Genomic DNA, 13,989 nt, shown 5'->3' with positions numbered 1-13,989 from the left:
ACTACAAGGTCATACCAAGTAACAGCTAACGCGACCATATCAGACCCATGGACACCTGAATGTGGAGTTCCCCAAGGATCACCCCTCTCACCAACCCTCTTCAATCTAATGATGATACCCCTAGCCAAACTGCTAGCCAATCAAAACCTCAACCCATACATATATGCAGACGATGTCACGATCTACATCCCGTTCAAACATGACCTAAAGGAAATCACCAAGGACATCATCCAAAGCTTCCAAATCATGCACTCCTGGACGGACGCATTTCAGCTAAAACTCAACGCCAAAAAAACACAATGTCTTATACTCACGTCACAATATAATACTAATAAGTTCACCACCATCACCACACCGAACGTGTCCCTTCCCGTCTCAAACACTCTGAAAATTCTTGGAGTTACCATTGATCGAAATCTTACACTCGATAGCCACGTGAATAATACAACCAAGAAAATGTTCCACTCCATGTGGAAACTCAAAAAAGTAAGACCTTTCTTCCCAAGATCCATTTTTTTGCAACTTAGTACAATCAATGGTATTAAGTCACCTGGACTATTGCAACACACTCTATACCGGCAGTAAAGAACAGACTATCAAGAAACTCCAAACAGCCCAGATACTGCAGCAAGACTCATATTTGGAAAAACAAAGTATGAAAGTGCAAAACCCCTAAGAAAAAACTGCACTGGCTCCCACTTAAAGAACGTATCACCTTCAAGATCTGCACGACTGTTCATAAAATTATTTATGGAGATGCCCCGTCCTACATGCTAGACCTTGTAGACCTCCCTCCCAGAAATGCTAAAAGATCTGCTCGCACATTCCTTAATCTACACTTCCCCAGCTGCAAAGGAGTAAAATATAAACTAACACATGCAGCCAGCTTTTCCTACACGAGTACAAATCTGTGGAATGCACTTCCAACTAACCTGAAAGCAATTAACAAAATAACTAACTTTCGCAAATCTCTGAAAACATACCTCCTCAGCAAAGCCTACCTCGAAAATCCATAGCTTAACTACAACACCTCATCACTCCACCCTTCCCTAAAAGCCTTCTTTCTATAACTATTTCTCCAGTTCTTATTGTTATCCATGATCTTTTGTAACACCAATTGTATCTTTTACCCTGGAATGGCAACGCCATAACAGGTTTGTGTAAGCCACATTGAGCCTGCAAATATGTGGGAAATGTGGGATACAAGTGCAATAAATAAAATTCTCTCACACAGTTCAGTACATTGCTCTGTCAGCTGGATTTGCTTTGGGAAGAGGAGGCGGAGGGGGATCTGCAAATAGAGGTATGCACAGTAAATACACGCTAGGGTTTGCTGTCTTAAAAAATCAAACAGCTCTTCAGGCGTGGATTGTTCTTTGTTTTGTTAAACAAGTCTTTTTGTTGCTAACTCTGTAAGCAGCAGGATTTGAGAGATACCTTTAAAGTAGGCGATCTGCTGATCTCTGTGTGTGCATGAGCTTGCTCTAGGGGAGGGGGGAGCGAATGTAAAACCATTAGGTTTGTTTTAAAATTCAACACTAACCATTCATACTAGTTCTTTATCCTATGTTCCCTTTAAAGCCTAAAATGTAATTTTTTATCCTGCACTGGCTAAAAATGCCTTTTTTTTCTTTCCTGAGAGAAAAAAAACCCAACTGCCTGACACCAGTGCTTGGGAGGAAGAGGAGGGAGGTCTGAGATTGAACCTTTTTTTGCAGAGCTGTTCAGGAATGAGAGATGTCATTGAAAGCCTGACTAATCAGACCCCCTTCTGGTTTCTTGTGAAAGTTATCTAAAGCAGCTTTGTATCTGCTGATTTTTTGAAAAAGGAAGGTGATGCTTGAACATTTTAGCCACATGTAGTGAAAAAAAACTAAGAGGGCTGAAAAAACAAGCGGGTGGGGAGGAGGGAGTGAATGGAATTAAAAATAAATAAATGAATTAAAAATAAATAAATGGTTCAAGGACAGGGATAAAACAAACTGCGCATGCTCCTCCAGGACTATAGGGGACGATGTCAGTGGGGGCGATTAACATCATTTCTCATCAGGTGACATATCCAATGGTGAAGAGTAGTGTGAAACAAGAAGTGACATGATCTGTCCATAAGTAGCTGCCATCTTGGAAAAAGGGTTAAGCTATGACATCACCAAAAGGATGGAGTTTGGAGCATGGCTATGCAGAAAGGGATGGGTTTAGGCGGGGTTATAAAAATAAGACAAGGCTAGGGAAGGATGCAATGGAGCAGGGTGTGGACGGGGCTGTGATATATCTGGTGATGCCAGAGTAGGGTTACCATTTTTTGTCCTTAAAAAAAGAGGACACTTGCCCTGCCCATGCCCCGCCCCATTTCCCGCCCCCACCCCGGCCAAAACCTGTCCGGACGCCCGGACATGTCCTCAAAAAGAGGACTTGTCCGGGTAAATCCGGACGTATGGTAACCCAATGTCAGAGGCAAGAGTGGGCGTGGCCTAGGCAGATCCTCTATTCTGATTAGTTAATGTGACTGGAAGTGGGCTTGGCCACCTGTCAAAATCAATTAAAGATAATTAACGGGTGACGAATGATAGTGTGGGTAACTACTATTGGGGTATTTTTTTATTACTATTAATAACTTGCTCAGCAGTTGACAGTGATAATTTGCAATCATTCAAGTTGGTTTGCTTTTAAAATGAAGAGCCTGTTATGGCCATGCGCTAGATGTAATCTACTTGGATTTCAGCAAAGCCTTTGATACGGTCCCCCACAGAAGACTCGTGAATAAGCTGTAAGGGCTGAACTTAGGACCGAAAGTGGTGAACTGGATAGAAAACTGGTTGACCAACAGGTGGCTACTACTACTACTATTACTACTATTTAGCATTTCTATAGCGCTACAAGGCATACGCAGCGCTGCACAAACATAGAAGAAAGACAGTCCCCCTGCTCAAAGAGCTTACAATCTAATAGACAAAAAATAAATTAAGCAAATCAAATCAATTAATGTGAACGGGAAGGAAGAGAGGAGGGTAGGTGGAGGCGAGTGGTTACAAGTGGTTACGAGTCAAAAGCAATGTTAAAGAGGTGGGCTTTCAGTCTAGATTTAAAGGTGGCCAAGGATGGGGCAAGACGTAGGGGCTCAGGAAGTTTATTCCAGGCGTAGGGTGCAGCAAGACAGAAGGCGCGAAGTCTGGAGTTGGCAGTAGTGGAGAAGGGAACAGATAAGGGTGGTAAATGGAATCCACTCGGAGGAAAGAATGGTGAGCAGTGGGGTTCCTCAGGGGTCGGTGCTGGGGCCCATTTTGTTTAATATATTTGTGAGAGATATTGCTGAAGGGTTGGAAGGAAAGGTTTGTCTTTTTGCGGATGACACGAAGATAGCCAGTAGAGTGGATACCCTGGAGGGAGTAGAAACGATTAGAAGGGATCTGCAAAAGTTAGAAAAATGGTTGAGAGTCTGGCAGTTAAAATTTAATGTAAACTAACAAAACCCCTATATGTCAACAGTGCAGTGTGTGATAAACAAAACAATTTTTTTGTAATTTTTAACATTTGCAAGTAGTGCTCAGTGACTGGGCAACCATCACTAGACTGACTGGCAGCCCTTAAATGCGTTGTACCCAACAGTACATCATCGCACTGTGCCTCCCACCTACCTAAGATGTTATGGTTTAGCTACTATAGATGATACTGAAATTCCTATGTGAGTCAAGATATCACAGAATGAAACGTCAAAGGACAAACACTTATCTTGGTGCTGCGAGGGTAAATTCAGCTGTAGCTAGTGAAAGTCCCAATCACTTCAATAACGTGCAGTGAAACATAAAATTGTAGAGCTTCTGAACCAGTTCCCTGTTGTTGTATATCCTTAGCTACTTTGTCTCCGAAGATCCTGCCCTAAGAACCAATGATTATGTGTTGACACACTCTCCACCATTTACCAGGGCATTGAAACAGTTGGATTCAGGGGAGTCCTCAGATGCTGAGGAGTCAAAACCATCTTTATCAGTGGGAATACCACCTGAGGAAAGAAAGCTCAAGGTACAACATGGCATGATAGCCATCTTTCCTTCCACCAACTTACATGCTCTGACGCACTATCTACGGCTCATGTCATGAGCGTGGTTAATGAAGCAGACGCCTCACTGCAGCCACAAGCTCAAAAGCACATGGTTCGGGATAAGGTATCTTTCAAAGATATCACCAAAACAGGGAAGATAGGGTATCTTGATAGGTTGCAAAAGAGACCGTAGTAGATCAGGTGTCCTTAAATAAAAATCAGACAAAAGATTGCAAATTAATACTGTCAAGTACTAAGCATGATGTAAATAGGAACAACAAACATAGTTTGAAATGTCTATATGCAAATGCCAGGAGCCTAAGAAATAAGATGGGAGAGTTGGAATATATTGCACTAAATTAAAAATTAGATATAATAGGCATCTCTGAGACCTGGTGGAAGGAGGATAACCAGTGGGACACTGTCATACCGGGGTACAAATTATATCGTAGTGATAGGATGGATCAAATTGGTGGAGGGGTAGCATTGTATATTAACGAGAGCCTTGAATCAACTAGATTGAAAATTCTGCAGGAAACAAAACACTTCTTGAAATCACTGTGGATTGAAATTTCATGTGTAAAGGGGAAAAGGATAGTGATAGGAGTGTACTACCGTCTGCCTGGCCAGGATGAACAGACGGATGCAGAAATGTTAAAGGAAATTAGGGACGAAAACAAACTGGGCAATACAATAACAATGGGTGATTTCAATTACCCCGATATTGACTGGGTAAATGTAACATCAGGGCACGCTAGGGAGGTAAAATTCCTTGATTAAGTCAAGGACAGCTTTATGGAGCAGCTGGTACAGGAGCCGACGAGAGAAGGAAAAATTCTAGACCTAGTCCATAGTGGAGCGCATGATATGGTGCGGGAGGTAATGGTGCTGGGGCCGCTTGATAACAGTGATCATAATATGATCGGATTTTATATTAGCTTTGAAGTAAGTATACACAGGAAATCAAATATGTTAGCGTTTAAAAAAGGAGACTATGATAAAATGAGAAGAACGGTGAAAAAAAATTTGAGGAGTGACTGCGAGGGTCAAAAATTTACATCAGGCATGGATGCTGTTCAAAAACACCATCCTGGAAGCCCAGGCCAAATATATTCTGCATATTAAAAAAGGAGAACGGAAGACCAAACGACAGCCGGCATGGTTAAAAAGTGAGGTGAAGGAAACTATTAGAGCTAAAGAAAATCCTTCAGAAAATGGAAGAAGGAACCAACTGAAAATAGTAAGAAACAGCATAAGGAATGTCAAGTCAAATGCAAAGCGCTGATAAGGAAGGCTAAGAGGGACTTTGAAAAAAAGATTGCGTTGGAGACAAAAACATGTAGTAAATTTTTTTTAGGTATATTAAAAGCAGGAAGCTGGCAAAAGAATCGATTGCACCGCTAGATGACCGAGTAAAAGGGGCGATCAGGGAAGACAAAGACAAAGCCGTAGCGGAGAGGTTAAATGAATTCTTTGCTTCGGTCTTCACCGGGGAAGATTTGGGTGGGATACCGGTGCCGGAAATGGTATTCGAAGCTGACGAGTTGGAGAAACAATGAATTCTCTGTAAACCTGGAGGATGTAATAGGGAAGTTCTACAAACTGAAGAGTAGCAAATCTCCTGGACTGGATAGTATTCATCCCAGAGTACTGATAGAACTGAAAAATGAGCTTCCAGAGCTATTGTTAGAAATATGTAATTTATCCTTAAAATCAAGTGTGGTACCGGAAGATTGGAGGGTGGCCAGGGAAATTATAGACCGGTGAGTCTGACGTCGGTGCCGGGCAAAATGGTAGAGACTATCATTAAGAACAAAATTACAGAGCATATTCAAAAGCATGGATTAATGAGACAAAGTCAACATGGATTTAGTGAAGGGAAATCTTGCCTCACCAATCTACTACATTTCTTTGAAGGGCTGAACAAACATGTGGATAAAGGAGAGCCGGTTGATATTGTGTATCTAGATTTTCAGAAGGCGTTTGACAAAATACCTCATGAAAGACTCCAGAGGAAATTGGAGAGTCATGGGATAGGAGGTAGTGTTGTATTGTGGATTAAAAACTGGTTAAAAGATAGAAAACAGAGAGTACTACTAATAGCATTACAATTAACTTATACGGTCTGTGCCCTGAGGGTGGTTGGGAGGCGGGGATAGTGCTGGGCAGACTTATACGGTCTGTGCCAGAGCCGGTGGTTGGGAGGCGGGGATAGTGCTGGGCAGACTTATACGGTCTGTACCCTGAAGAACACAGGTACAAATCAAAGTAGGGTATACACAAAAATTAGCACATATGAGTTATCCTGTTGGGCAGACTGGATGGACCGTGCAGGTTTTTTTCTGCTGTCATCTACTATGTTACTATGTATTTGTATAGCGCTACCAGACGCATGCAGATAGGGAGAGATCAGAGGAATGGAGAAGGGTAGTTAGTGGGATTCCCCAGGGCTCTTTGCTGGGACAGCTGCTTTTTAACATATTTATAAATGACCTAGAGTTGGGAGTAACTACTGAGGTAATTAAATTTGCTGATGACACAAAGTTATTCAAAGTCGTTAAATCGCAGGAGGATTGTGAAAAATTTCAAGAGGACCTTACAAGACTGGGGGACTGGGCGTCTAAACGTTTAATGTGAGCAAGTGCAAAGTGATGTATGTGGGAAAGAGGAACCCGAATTATAGCTATGTCATACAAGGTTCCACGTTAGGAGTCGCGGACCAAGAAAGGGATCTAGGTGTCGTCGTTGATGATACGTTGAAACCTTCTGCTCAGTGTGCTGCTGCAGCTAAGAAAGCAAGTAGAATGTTAGGTTTTATTTATTTATTTATTTATGGCATTTATATCCCACATTATTCCCACCCATGGGCAGGCTCAATGTGGCGTACAATAGTCTAGTAAACAACATTATTACAAAATACAGCAATTAGTGTCAGAGAAGGGGGAGAGGGAGAGAGGGGAAGTTGTCGATAAGGCTGCCGTGGTTCAGAAGGATGTAACACCAGAAGGGCTCATGGCATATGCTCTACCAAAAAGGAAAGGAATGGAAAACAAAAATGAGGATGTTATAATGCCTTTGTATCGCTCCATGGTGCGACCGCACCTCGAATATTGTGTTCAATTCTGGTCGCTGCATCTCAAAAAAGATATAATGGAATTAGAAAAGGTGCAGAGAAGGGCGATGAAAATGATAAAGGGGATGGGATGACTTCCCTATGAGGAAAGCCTAAAGCAGTTAGGGCTCTTCAGCTTGGAGAAAAGGCGGCTGAAGGGAGATATGATAGAGGTCTATAAAATAAAATAATGAGTGGAGTTGAACGGGTAGATGTGAAGCGTCTGTTTACGCTTTCCAAAAATACTAGGACTAGGGGGCATGCGTTGAAACTACAATGTAGTAAATTTAAAACGAATCAGAGAAAATTTTTCTTCACTCAATCTGTAATTAAACTCTGGAATTCGTTGCCAGAGGATGTGGTAAAGGCGGTTAGATTAGCAGAGTTTAAAAAAGGTTTGGACAGCTTCCTAAAGGAAAAGTCCATAGACCGTTATCGAATGGACTTGGGAAAAATCCACTATTTCTGGGATAAGCAGTATAAAATGTTTTGTACTTTTTTGAGATCTTTCCAGGTATTTGTGACCTGGATTGGCCACGGTTGGAAAAAGGATGCTGGGCTTGATGGACCTTTGGTCTTTCCCAGTATGGCAATAATGTACATATTACACACACACAAAAAAAAAAGAATGCAAAGAGTAGCCCACTCCCAGACTACCGTACAATCCCCATCTCATGAGATTGCCACTAGAGGTCAGGGCAGCCATTTTGAGAGCAGAGCTAATAAATGGGTAGGAGTGACTGGGGATCACTCCCTGACTATACTCCTAGATAGCCAGGGATTGTAAGATAGAGTGGGGCATCTAGAGGTGGGCCGGGGTGGGGGGGGTGAGGCAACTCCCGTTCAGAGAGGAGAGGGAGGGAGGAAGATAAACAGGACAAACACAAATTTTTGGTTTCCACTGAAAACAGATGGTCAGTTTGGCCAAAACCATAGCCATAACCTTTAAGCCAAACATGAAACCAGATAGAAATAGGACTTTGGGCCAGTTTTGGCCCAATAACTGAAAACGAAATTTGGTCAGCCTCTATCCTCAGGTTGTTTCTGAGTCTATCCCCCTTTCACCTTCATCCTGTGCCACCTTGTTCCAGAGCTTCATCTCAGTTGAAAGAGACTCGCCTCCTGTGCACTTATGCCACATAGATATTTACATAGTTACATAGTAAATGATGGCAAATAAAGACCTGAGCAGTCCATCCAGTCTGCTCAACAAGATAAACTCATTTTACATGGTATGTAATACTTTATATGTATACCCGAGTTTGATTTGTCCCTGCCTTTCTCAGGTCACAGACAGTAAAAGTCTGCCCAGCACTGTTCCTGTACTAAAAGTTCTGAAGCTAACTTTGAAACCCCTTAAAATTTACACTCCAGCCCATCCATATCTATTCAGTCACGATCAGAGCACAGACCGCAGAAGTCCGCCCTGCACCGCTTTTACTCTCCAAATACCGGTGTCACCACCCAATCTCTGCTAAGATTCCATAGATCCATTCCTTCTAAACAGGATTCCTTTGTGTTTACCCCACGCTTGTTTGAATTCCTTTACCGTTTTCATCTCCACCACCTCCCGTGGGATGGCATTCCATGTATCTACCACCCTCACTGTGAAAAATTACTTCTTGACATTACTCCTGAGTCTGGCCGCCTTCAACCTCAATTCATGTCCTCTAGTTCTTCTGCCTTCCCATCTCTGGAAAAGGTTCATTTGCGGATTCATACCTTTCAAATATTTGAACGCTGTATCATGTCACCCCTGTTTCTCCTTTCCTCCAAGGTATACATGTTCAGGTCGGCAAGTCTCTCCTTGTGCGGCACCCACCCGGATATTAAAAACACTTCCTCCATTCGTGAACACTAGATCCTGCATCGACTCTTCCCTGTCTGAGCAAGGTACTTTGACAGGCGTCCATAATCTCCCTACTTCTTTCCGATTTTGCAGACGGGACGTTCCAATCCACATCAGACAATTTGAAGTCTCCCAACAGTAGCACCTCCCCTTTCATACCAATCTTTTGAATATCCTCTATCAGATCCTTGTCTAGCTTTTCCATTTGTGCCGGAGGTCTGTAGATAACCCCCGTGTGAATACAGGTTCCATCTTCTCTTTCCAGGACGATCCATAAAGCTTCTTCCTTTCCCCAGGTCCCCCGCATTGTCTCTCACATACAGCACCACTCCACCCGTTCGGCCTTCTCTGTCCTTTTTAAAAAGATTATAGCCCAGTATAGTCACTTCTCATTCATGGGTATCATTGAACCACATCTCTGTAATAGCAACAATATCCAAGTTTTCTTCAATCATTAGGGCTTGAACCTTTTTACCTAGACTACGAGTATTTGTGCTCATTGATTTCCATCTGCATAGTGAGTTTAGGTGGTTTTCTATATTTAGATGACCTTTCCCTCTGCCATCAAGTTTATTCTGGGGTGACTTTCCGAATTCCCTTGTTTCCTTTTGTCACCCCTGCCTTCTAGTTTAAATGTCTAGAAACATACTATCTGAATTTCTCCCCAAGGATCCATTTTCCCATCACAGAAAGATGTAGCCCATCATTACAGTACAGCCTGTTATTTTTCCACATATTACCCCACGCTCCTATGTAACTAAAACCTTCTTCTTTTTTTTTTACACCAAGACTCAAGCCACTTATTGAACTCCACTGTTTTGTGTAGTCTTTCACTCCCTTTCCCCATGTGGGAATTACTTCAGAAAAAGCCACAGTCCGAACCAAAGATTTCAGTCCATCCCCAAGCTTCTGGAATGCTCTCTGTGCTGTAAACTTGCTATTGTTGGCCAGGTCATTTCTCCCCAGGTGTCTCTATTGTAAATGTTTCTATCGTATTTCCCCTCTCCCATCTTTCTTCCAAAGAATACATATTGAGATATTTAAGTCTGTCCCCTTATGCTTAAGACCACTGATTGTTTTATTAGTCTCCCTCTGAACCGACTCCACTCTGTTTATATCTTTTTAAAGGTGCTATCTCCAGAATTGTACTCGGTATTCTAAATTAAGTCTCACCAGAGTCTTATACAGGGGCATCATCACCTCCTTTTTCCCACTGGCCGTTCCTTTCCCTATGTATCCAAGCATTCTTCTAGCTTTTGCTGGCACCTTTTCTTCCTGTTTGACCATCGTAAGATCATCATATACGATCACACCCAAGTCCTGATCCTCTTTCATGCACAAATGTTCTTTACTCCTAAACTGTACTGTTTCTTCAGGTTTTTACAGCCCAAATGCATGACCCTGCATTTTTTAGCATGAAATCTTAGCTGCCAAATTCCAAGTCATTCCTTTAGCTTTGCTTCCTCATGTTATCTGCACCATCAGGGGTGTGTAGTAGATGTACAGTTTTTTTTTATGGGGGGGGGGGTCATTACCCTGAGGTATATACCATCTGCACCAGATGATTTGCTGCTATTTAACTTGTCGATTTGGCTTATTACATCTTCCGGGTTCACCAAGATTTGTTTTAGTTCCTGGATATCATTACCCTTAAATGCCATTTTTAGTACAGAATAACACCTTTACATCCTCCTCAGTAAAGACTGCAGCAAATAATTCATTTAGCGGCTCATTTTCAAAGAGTTTAGACTTAAAAAGTTCCAGAGGTTATTATCAGGCGCATTTTCGAAAGAGAAGGACGTCCAACTTTCGACATAAATCGGAAGATGGATGTCCTTTTCACAAAGTCGTCCAAATTGGTATAATCGAAAGCCGATTTTGGATGTCTCCAATTGCAGTCCGTCACAAGATGTCCAAATTTCAAGGGGGTGTGTCGGACGCGTAGCGAAGGCGAGACTTGGGCATGCCTAACACTTGGACGTCCTTGACCCATAATCGAAAAAAGCTAGGACATCCCTGACGAACACTTAGACGTTTTCACCCGGTCGTGTTTTTCTTATGACTAAGGCAGAAAAAGGTGCCCCAGATGACCAACGGAGAGAATCGGGGATGACCTCCCATTACTCCCACCAATGGTCACTAACCCCCCTCCTACCCTCAAAAAACATCTTTCAAAATATTTTGTGCCAGCCTCAGAAGTCAGGTCCATGACAGCTCATGCAGGTCCCAGGAGCACTTTTAGTGGGTACTGCAGTACACTTCAGGCGGAACCAGGCCCATACCCCCCCTACCTGTTACATTTGTGGAGTAAACAGCCAGCTCTCCAAAACCCACCAGAAACCCACTGTACCCAAATAAAAGTTCCCCCCCTTCACCCGTTAGGGCTATGGTAGTGGTGTACAGTTGTGGGTTTTAGGGGGGGGGGGGTTGGGGGACTCAGCACACAAGGTAAGGGAGCTATGTGCCTGGGAATATTTTATGAAGTCCACTGCAGTGCCCTCTAGGGTGCCCGATTGGTGTCCTGGCATGTCAGGGGGACCAGTGCAGTAGAAATGCTGGCTCCTCCGACGACCAAATGGCTTGCATTAAGAGGTTTTTGACATGGACGTCTTTGGTTTCGAAAATTGCTGAAAGTCAGAAATGTCCATGTCTAGGGACGTCCAAATTTAAGGATTTTTAAGAATTTGGTCGTCCCTGATGGTATTATTGAAACAAAGGGTGGACGTCCATTTTGTTTCGAAAATACGGTTTTCCCCGCCCCTGAATTTGGACATTTTGCAAGGACGTCCAAATCAAAACTTGGATGTCCCTTTCGAAAATGCCCCGCCACGTAACTTTTTTTTTTTTTTTTTTGTTACATTTGTACCCCGCGCTTTCCCACTCATGGCAGGCTCAATGCGGCTTACAACTTTGTAAGTCTAAGTACTTTGAAAATGTGCCCCTTAGTCTCTCTGCTATGGCCTTGTCCTCTCTAAGTGCTGCTTATACACCTTGATGATAAAAAGATCTCACAGGCTTTGTTTCTAATGTACCTGAAAATGTTTTTGCCTCTACAACAAGCTTCTTTTTAAATTCGTTTTAGCCTTCTTTATCAGTGCTTTTCATACAACTTGCTAGTGCTTATTATGTTGCTTCAAGTTTTCTTCATTTGGATTCTTTTTCCATTTTTTTGAAAGATGTTCAATTGGCTCTAATAGCCTCTTTCACCTCACCGTTTAACGATTCCAGCTTTCATTTGGCCTTCCTTCCACTTTTTTGGATACGTGGAATATATCTAGTCTGGTCTTCCAAGACGGTATTTTTAAGCAATGTCCATGCCTGATTTAAGCTCCTAACCTTCCCATCTGCTCCTTTTAGGAATTTTGGCCATTTTCTTCTTTTTATAATAGTTGCCCTTTCAAAAGTTAAATGGTAATGGAACAGATTTCCTTAGTGTCTTCATGCCAGTTATCCTGTAAAACACCAAGCTCCAAGAGGGTGTTTTTATGGGGCGGGGATTAATTATTATTATTGTCCCTGTGATGAAGACTGATCACAGCAAGTTGGTCAAACAGAGCCATTGCTATAAACCTAGTAAGAAGTTTACTGTTCATTTTTTTAAAAGTCATTATATCACTCTAGGAATTAGATGTAAAATTGTCTAATTTTAGGACTGCTGCCACTGAAAAAGAAAATTCTAGTAATTGTCTGTCTAATCAAGAAAGATATAAATGATATGCATATTTTTTTTCTTCCCCAGGAATACGGGTAGTATATGACCTTTCTAAAAATTCAGGAAATAGAGTCGTCAAAGTGGAAGTTGTTTGTACAGAATGTCGTGTTCCTTCTTATGTACCCTTGGAAACAGACAAAATCTACAAAGTTGTTCTTCCTTCTTATATTGTTAATGGAGGAGATGGGTTTACTGTATTAAAAAATGAACAAATAAAACATGACAGTGGTAAGTATAAGCACTGTATACATATATCTTAATATTCACATTGTACTACACTGAACTTTATATGCTATGTAGGAGGGGACCCCCCACACTCTGTCACTGAGTGTTCAAGATTATACAGTAAATATGCATTAGATCTATGTGCATACAGTGGAGGCAATGCATGAAAACAAACCAGTACACCTCTACTATATAATTTGTTATAGATCAAATGCTATTGCACAGTATTTGTGATATTTAAAGAGAGTTATGAATAGACATGGAGAAGTAAACTAGTGGTTACATCTGGGGCTGAGATTTCAGATGCCACTGATGTTCCATGTGGCCTTGGGTATGTCACATACAGGCTTATTTTCGAAAGAGAAGGGCGCCCATCTTCTGACACAAATCTGGAGATGGGCATCCTTCTCTCGGGGTCACCCAAATCGGCATAATCGAAAGCCGATTTTGGGCGGCCTCAACTGCTTTCCATTGCGGGGATGACCAAAGTTCAAGGGGGCATGTTGGCACGGTAGCAATTCGGGACTGGGGCGTGATTAAGAGATGGGCGTCCTCGGCCGATAATGAAAAAAAGAAAGGCGTCCCTGACGAGCACTTGGCCTACTTTACTTGGTCCATTTTTTCTTGTGACCAAGCCTCAAAAAGGTGCCCGAACTGACCAGATGACCACCAGAGGGAATCGGGGATCACCTCCCCTTACTCCCCGAGTGGTCACCAACCCCCTCCCACCCTAAATTTTTTTTTTTTTGCCAGCCTCTATGCAAACATAAAATGTCATACCCAGCTCCATGACAGCAGTATGCAGGTCCCTGGAGCAGTTTTAGTGGGTGCAGTGCACTTCAGCCAGGTGGACCCAGGCCCATCCCCACCCCTACCTGTTAGACTTGTGGTGGTAAATGTGAACCCTCCAAAACCCACCAGAAAGCCACTGTACCTACATGTAGGTGCCCCCCTTCACCCCTTAGGGCTATGGTAGTGGTGTACAGTTGTGAGTAGTGGGTTTGGGGAGGGGTTGGGGGGCTCAGCACCCAAGGTAAGGGAGCTATGCAGCT

At 42.6% G+C, this 13,989-nt stretch overlaps 1 protein-coding gene across 2 annotated transcripts in view; it reads left to right on the top strand.

The window, feature by feature from the left end:
- NT5E (5'-nucleotidase ecto) overlaps positions 1 to 13,989 on the top strand; it is a 502,044-nt gene that overhangs the window by 167,566 nt on the left and 320,489 nt on the right. For both annotated transcript variants that reach the window (XM_030199135.1, XM_030199136.1), the window contains exon 8: positions 12,740 to 12,940. In XM_030199135.1, the coding sequence (XP_030054995.1) occupies positions 12,740 to 12,940 (201 nt within the window). The remainder of the gene's footprint in view (positions 1 to 12,739; positions 12,941 to 13,989) is intronic.

This window comes from Microcaecilia unicolor, chromosome 3 (assembly GCF_901765095.1).
Source record: "Microcaecilia unicolor chromosome 3, aMicUni1.1, whole genome shotgun sequence".
In the NCBI taxonomy this organism is placed as follows: Eukaryota; Metazoa; Chordata; class Amphibia; order Gymnophiona; family Siphonopidae; genus Microcaecilia; species Microcaecilia unicolor.
Note: the sequence above shows the minus strand (reverse complement) of the source record. Positions and strands in the feature narration are given on the sequence as shown.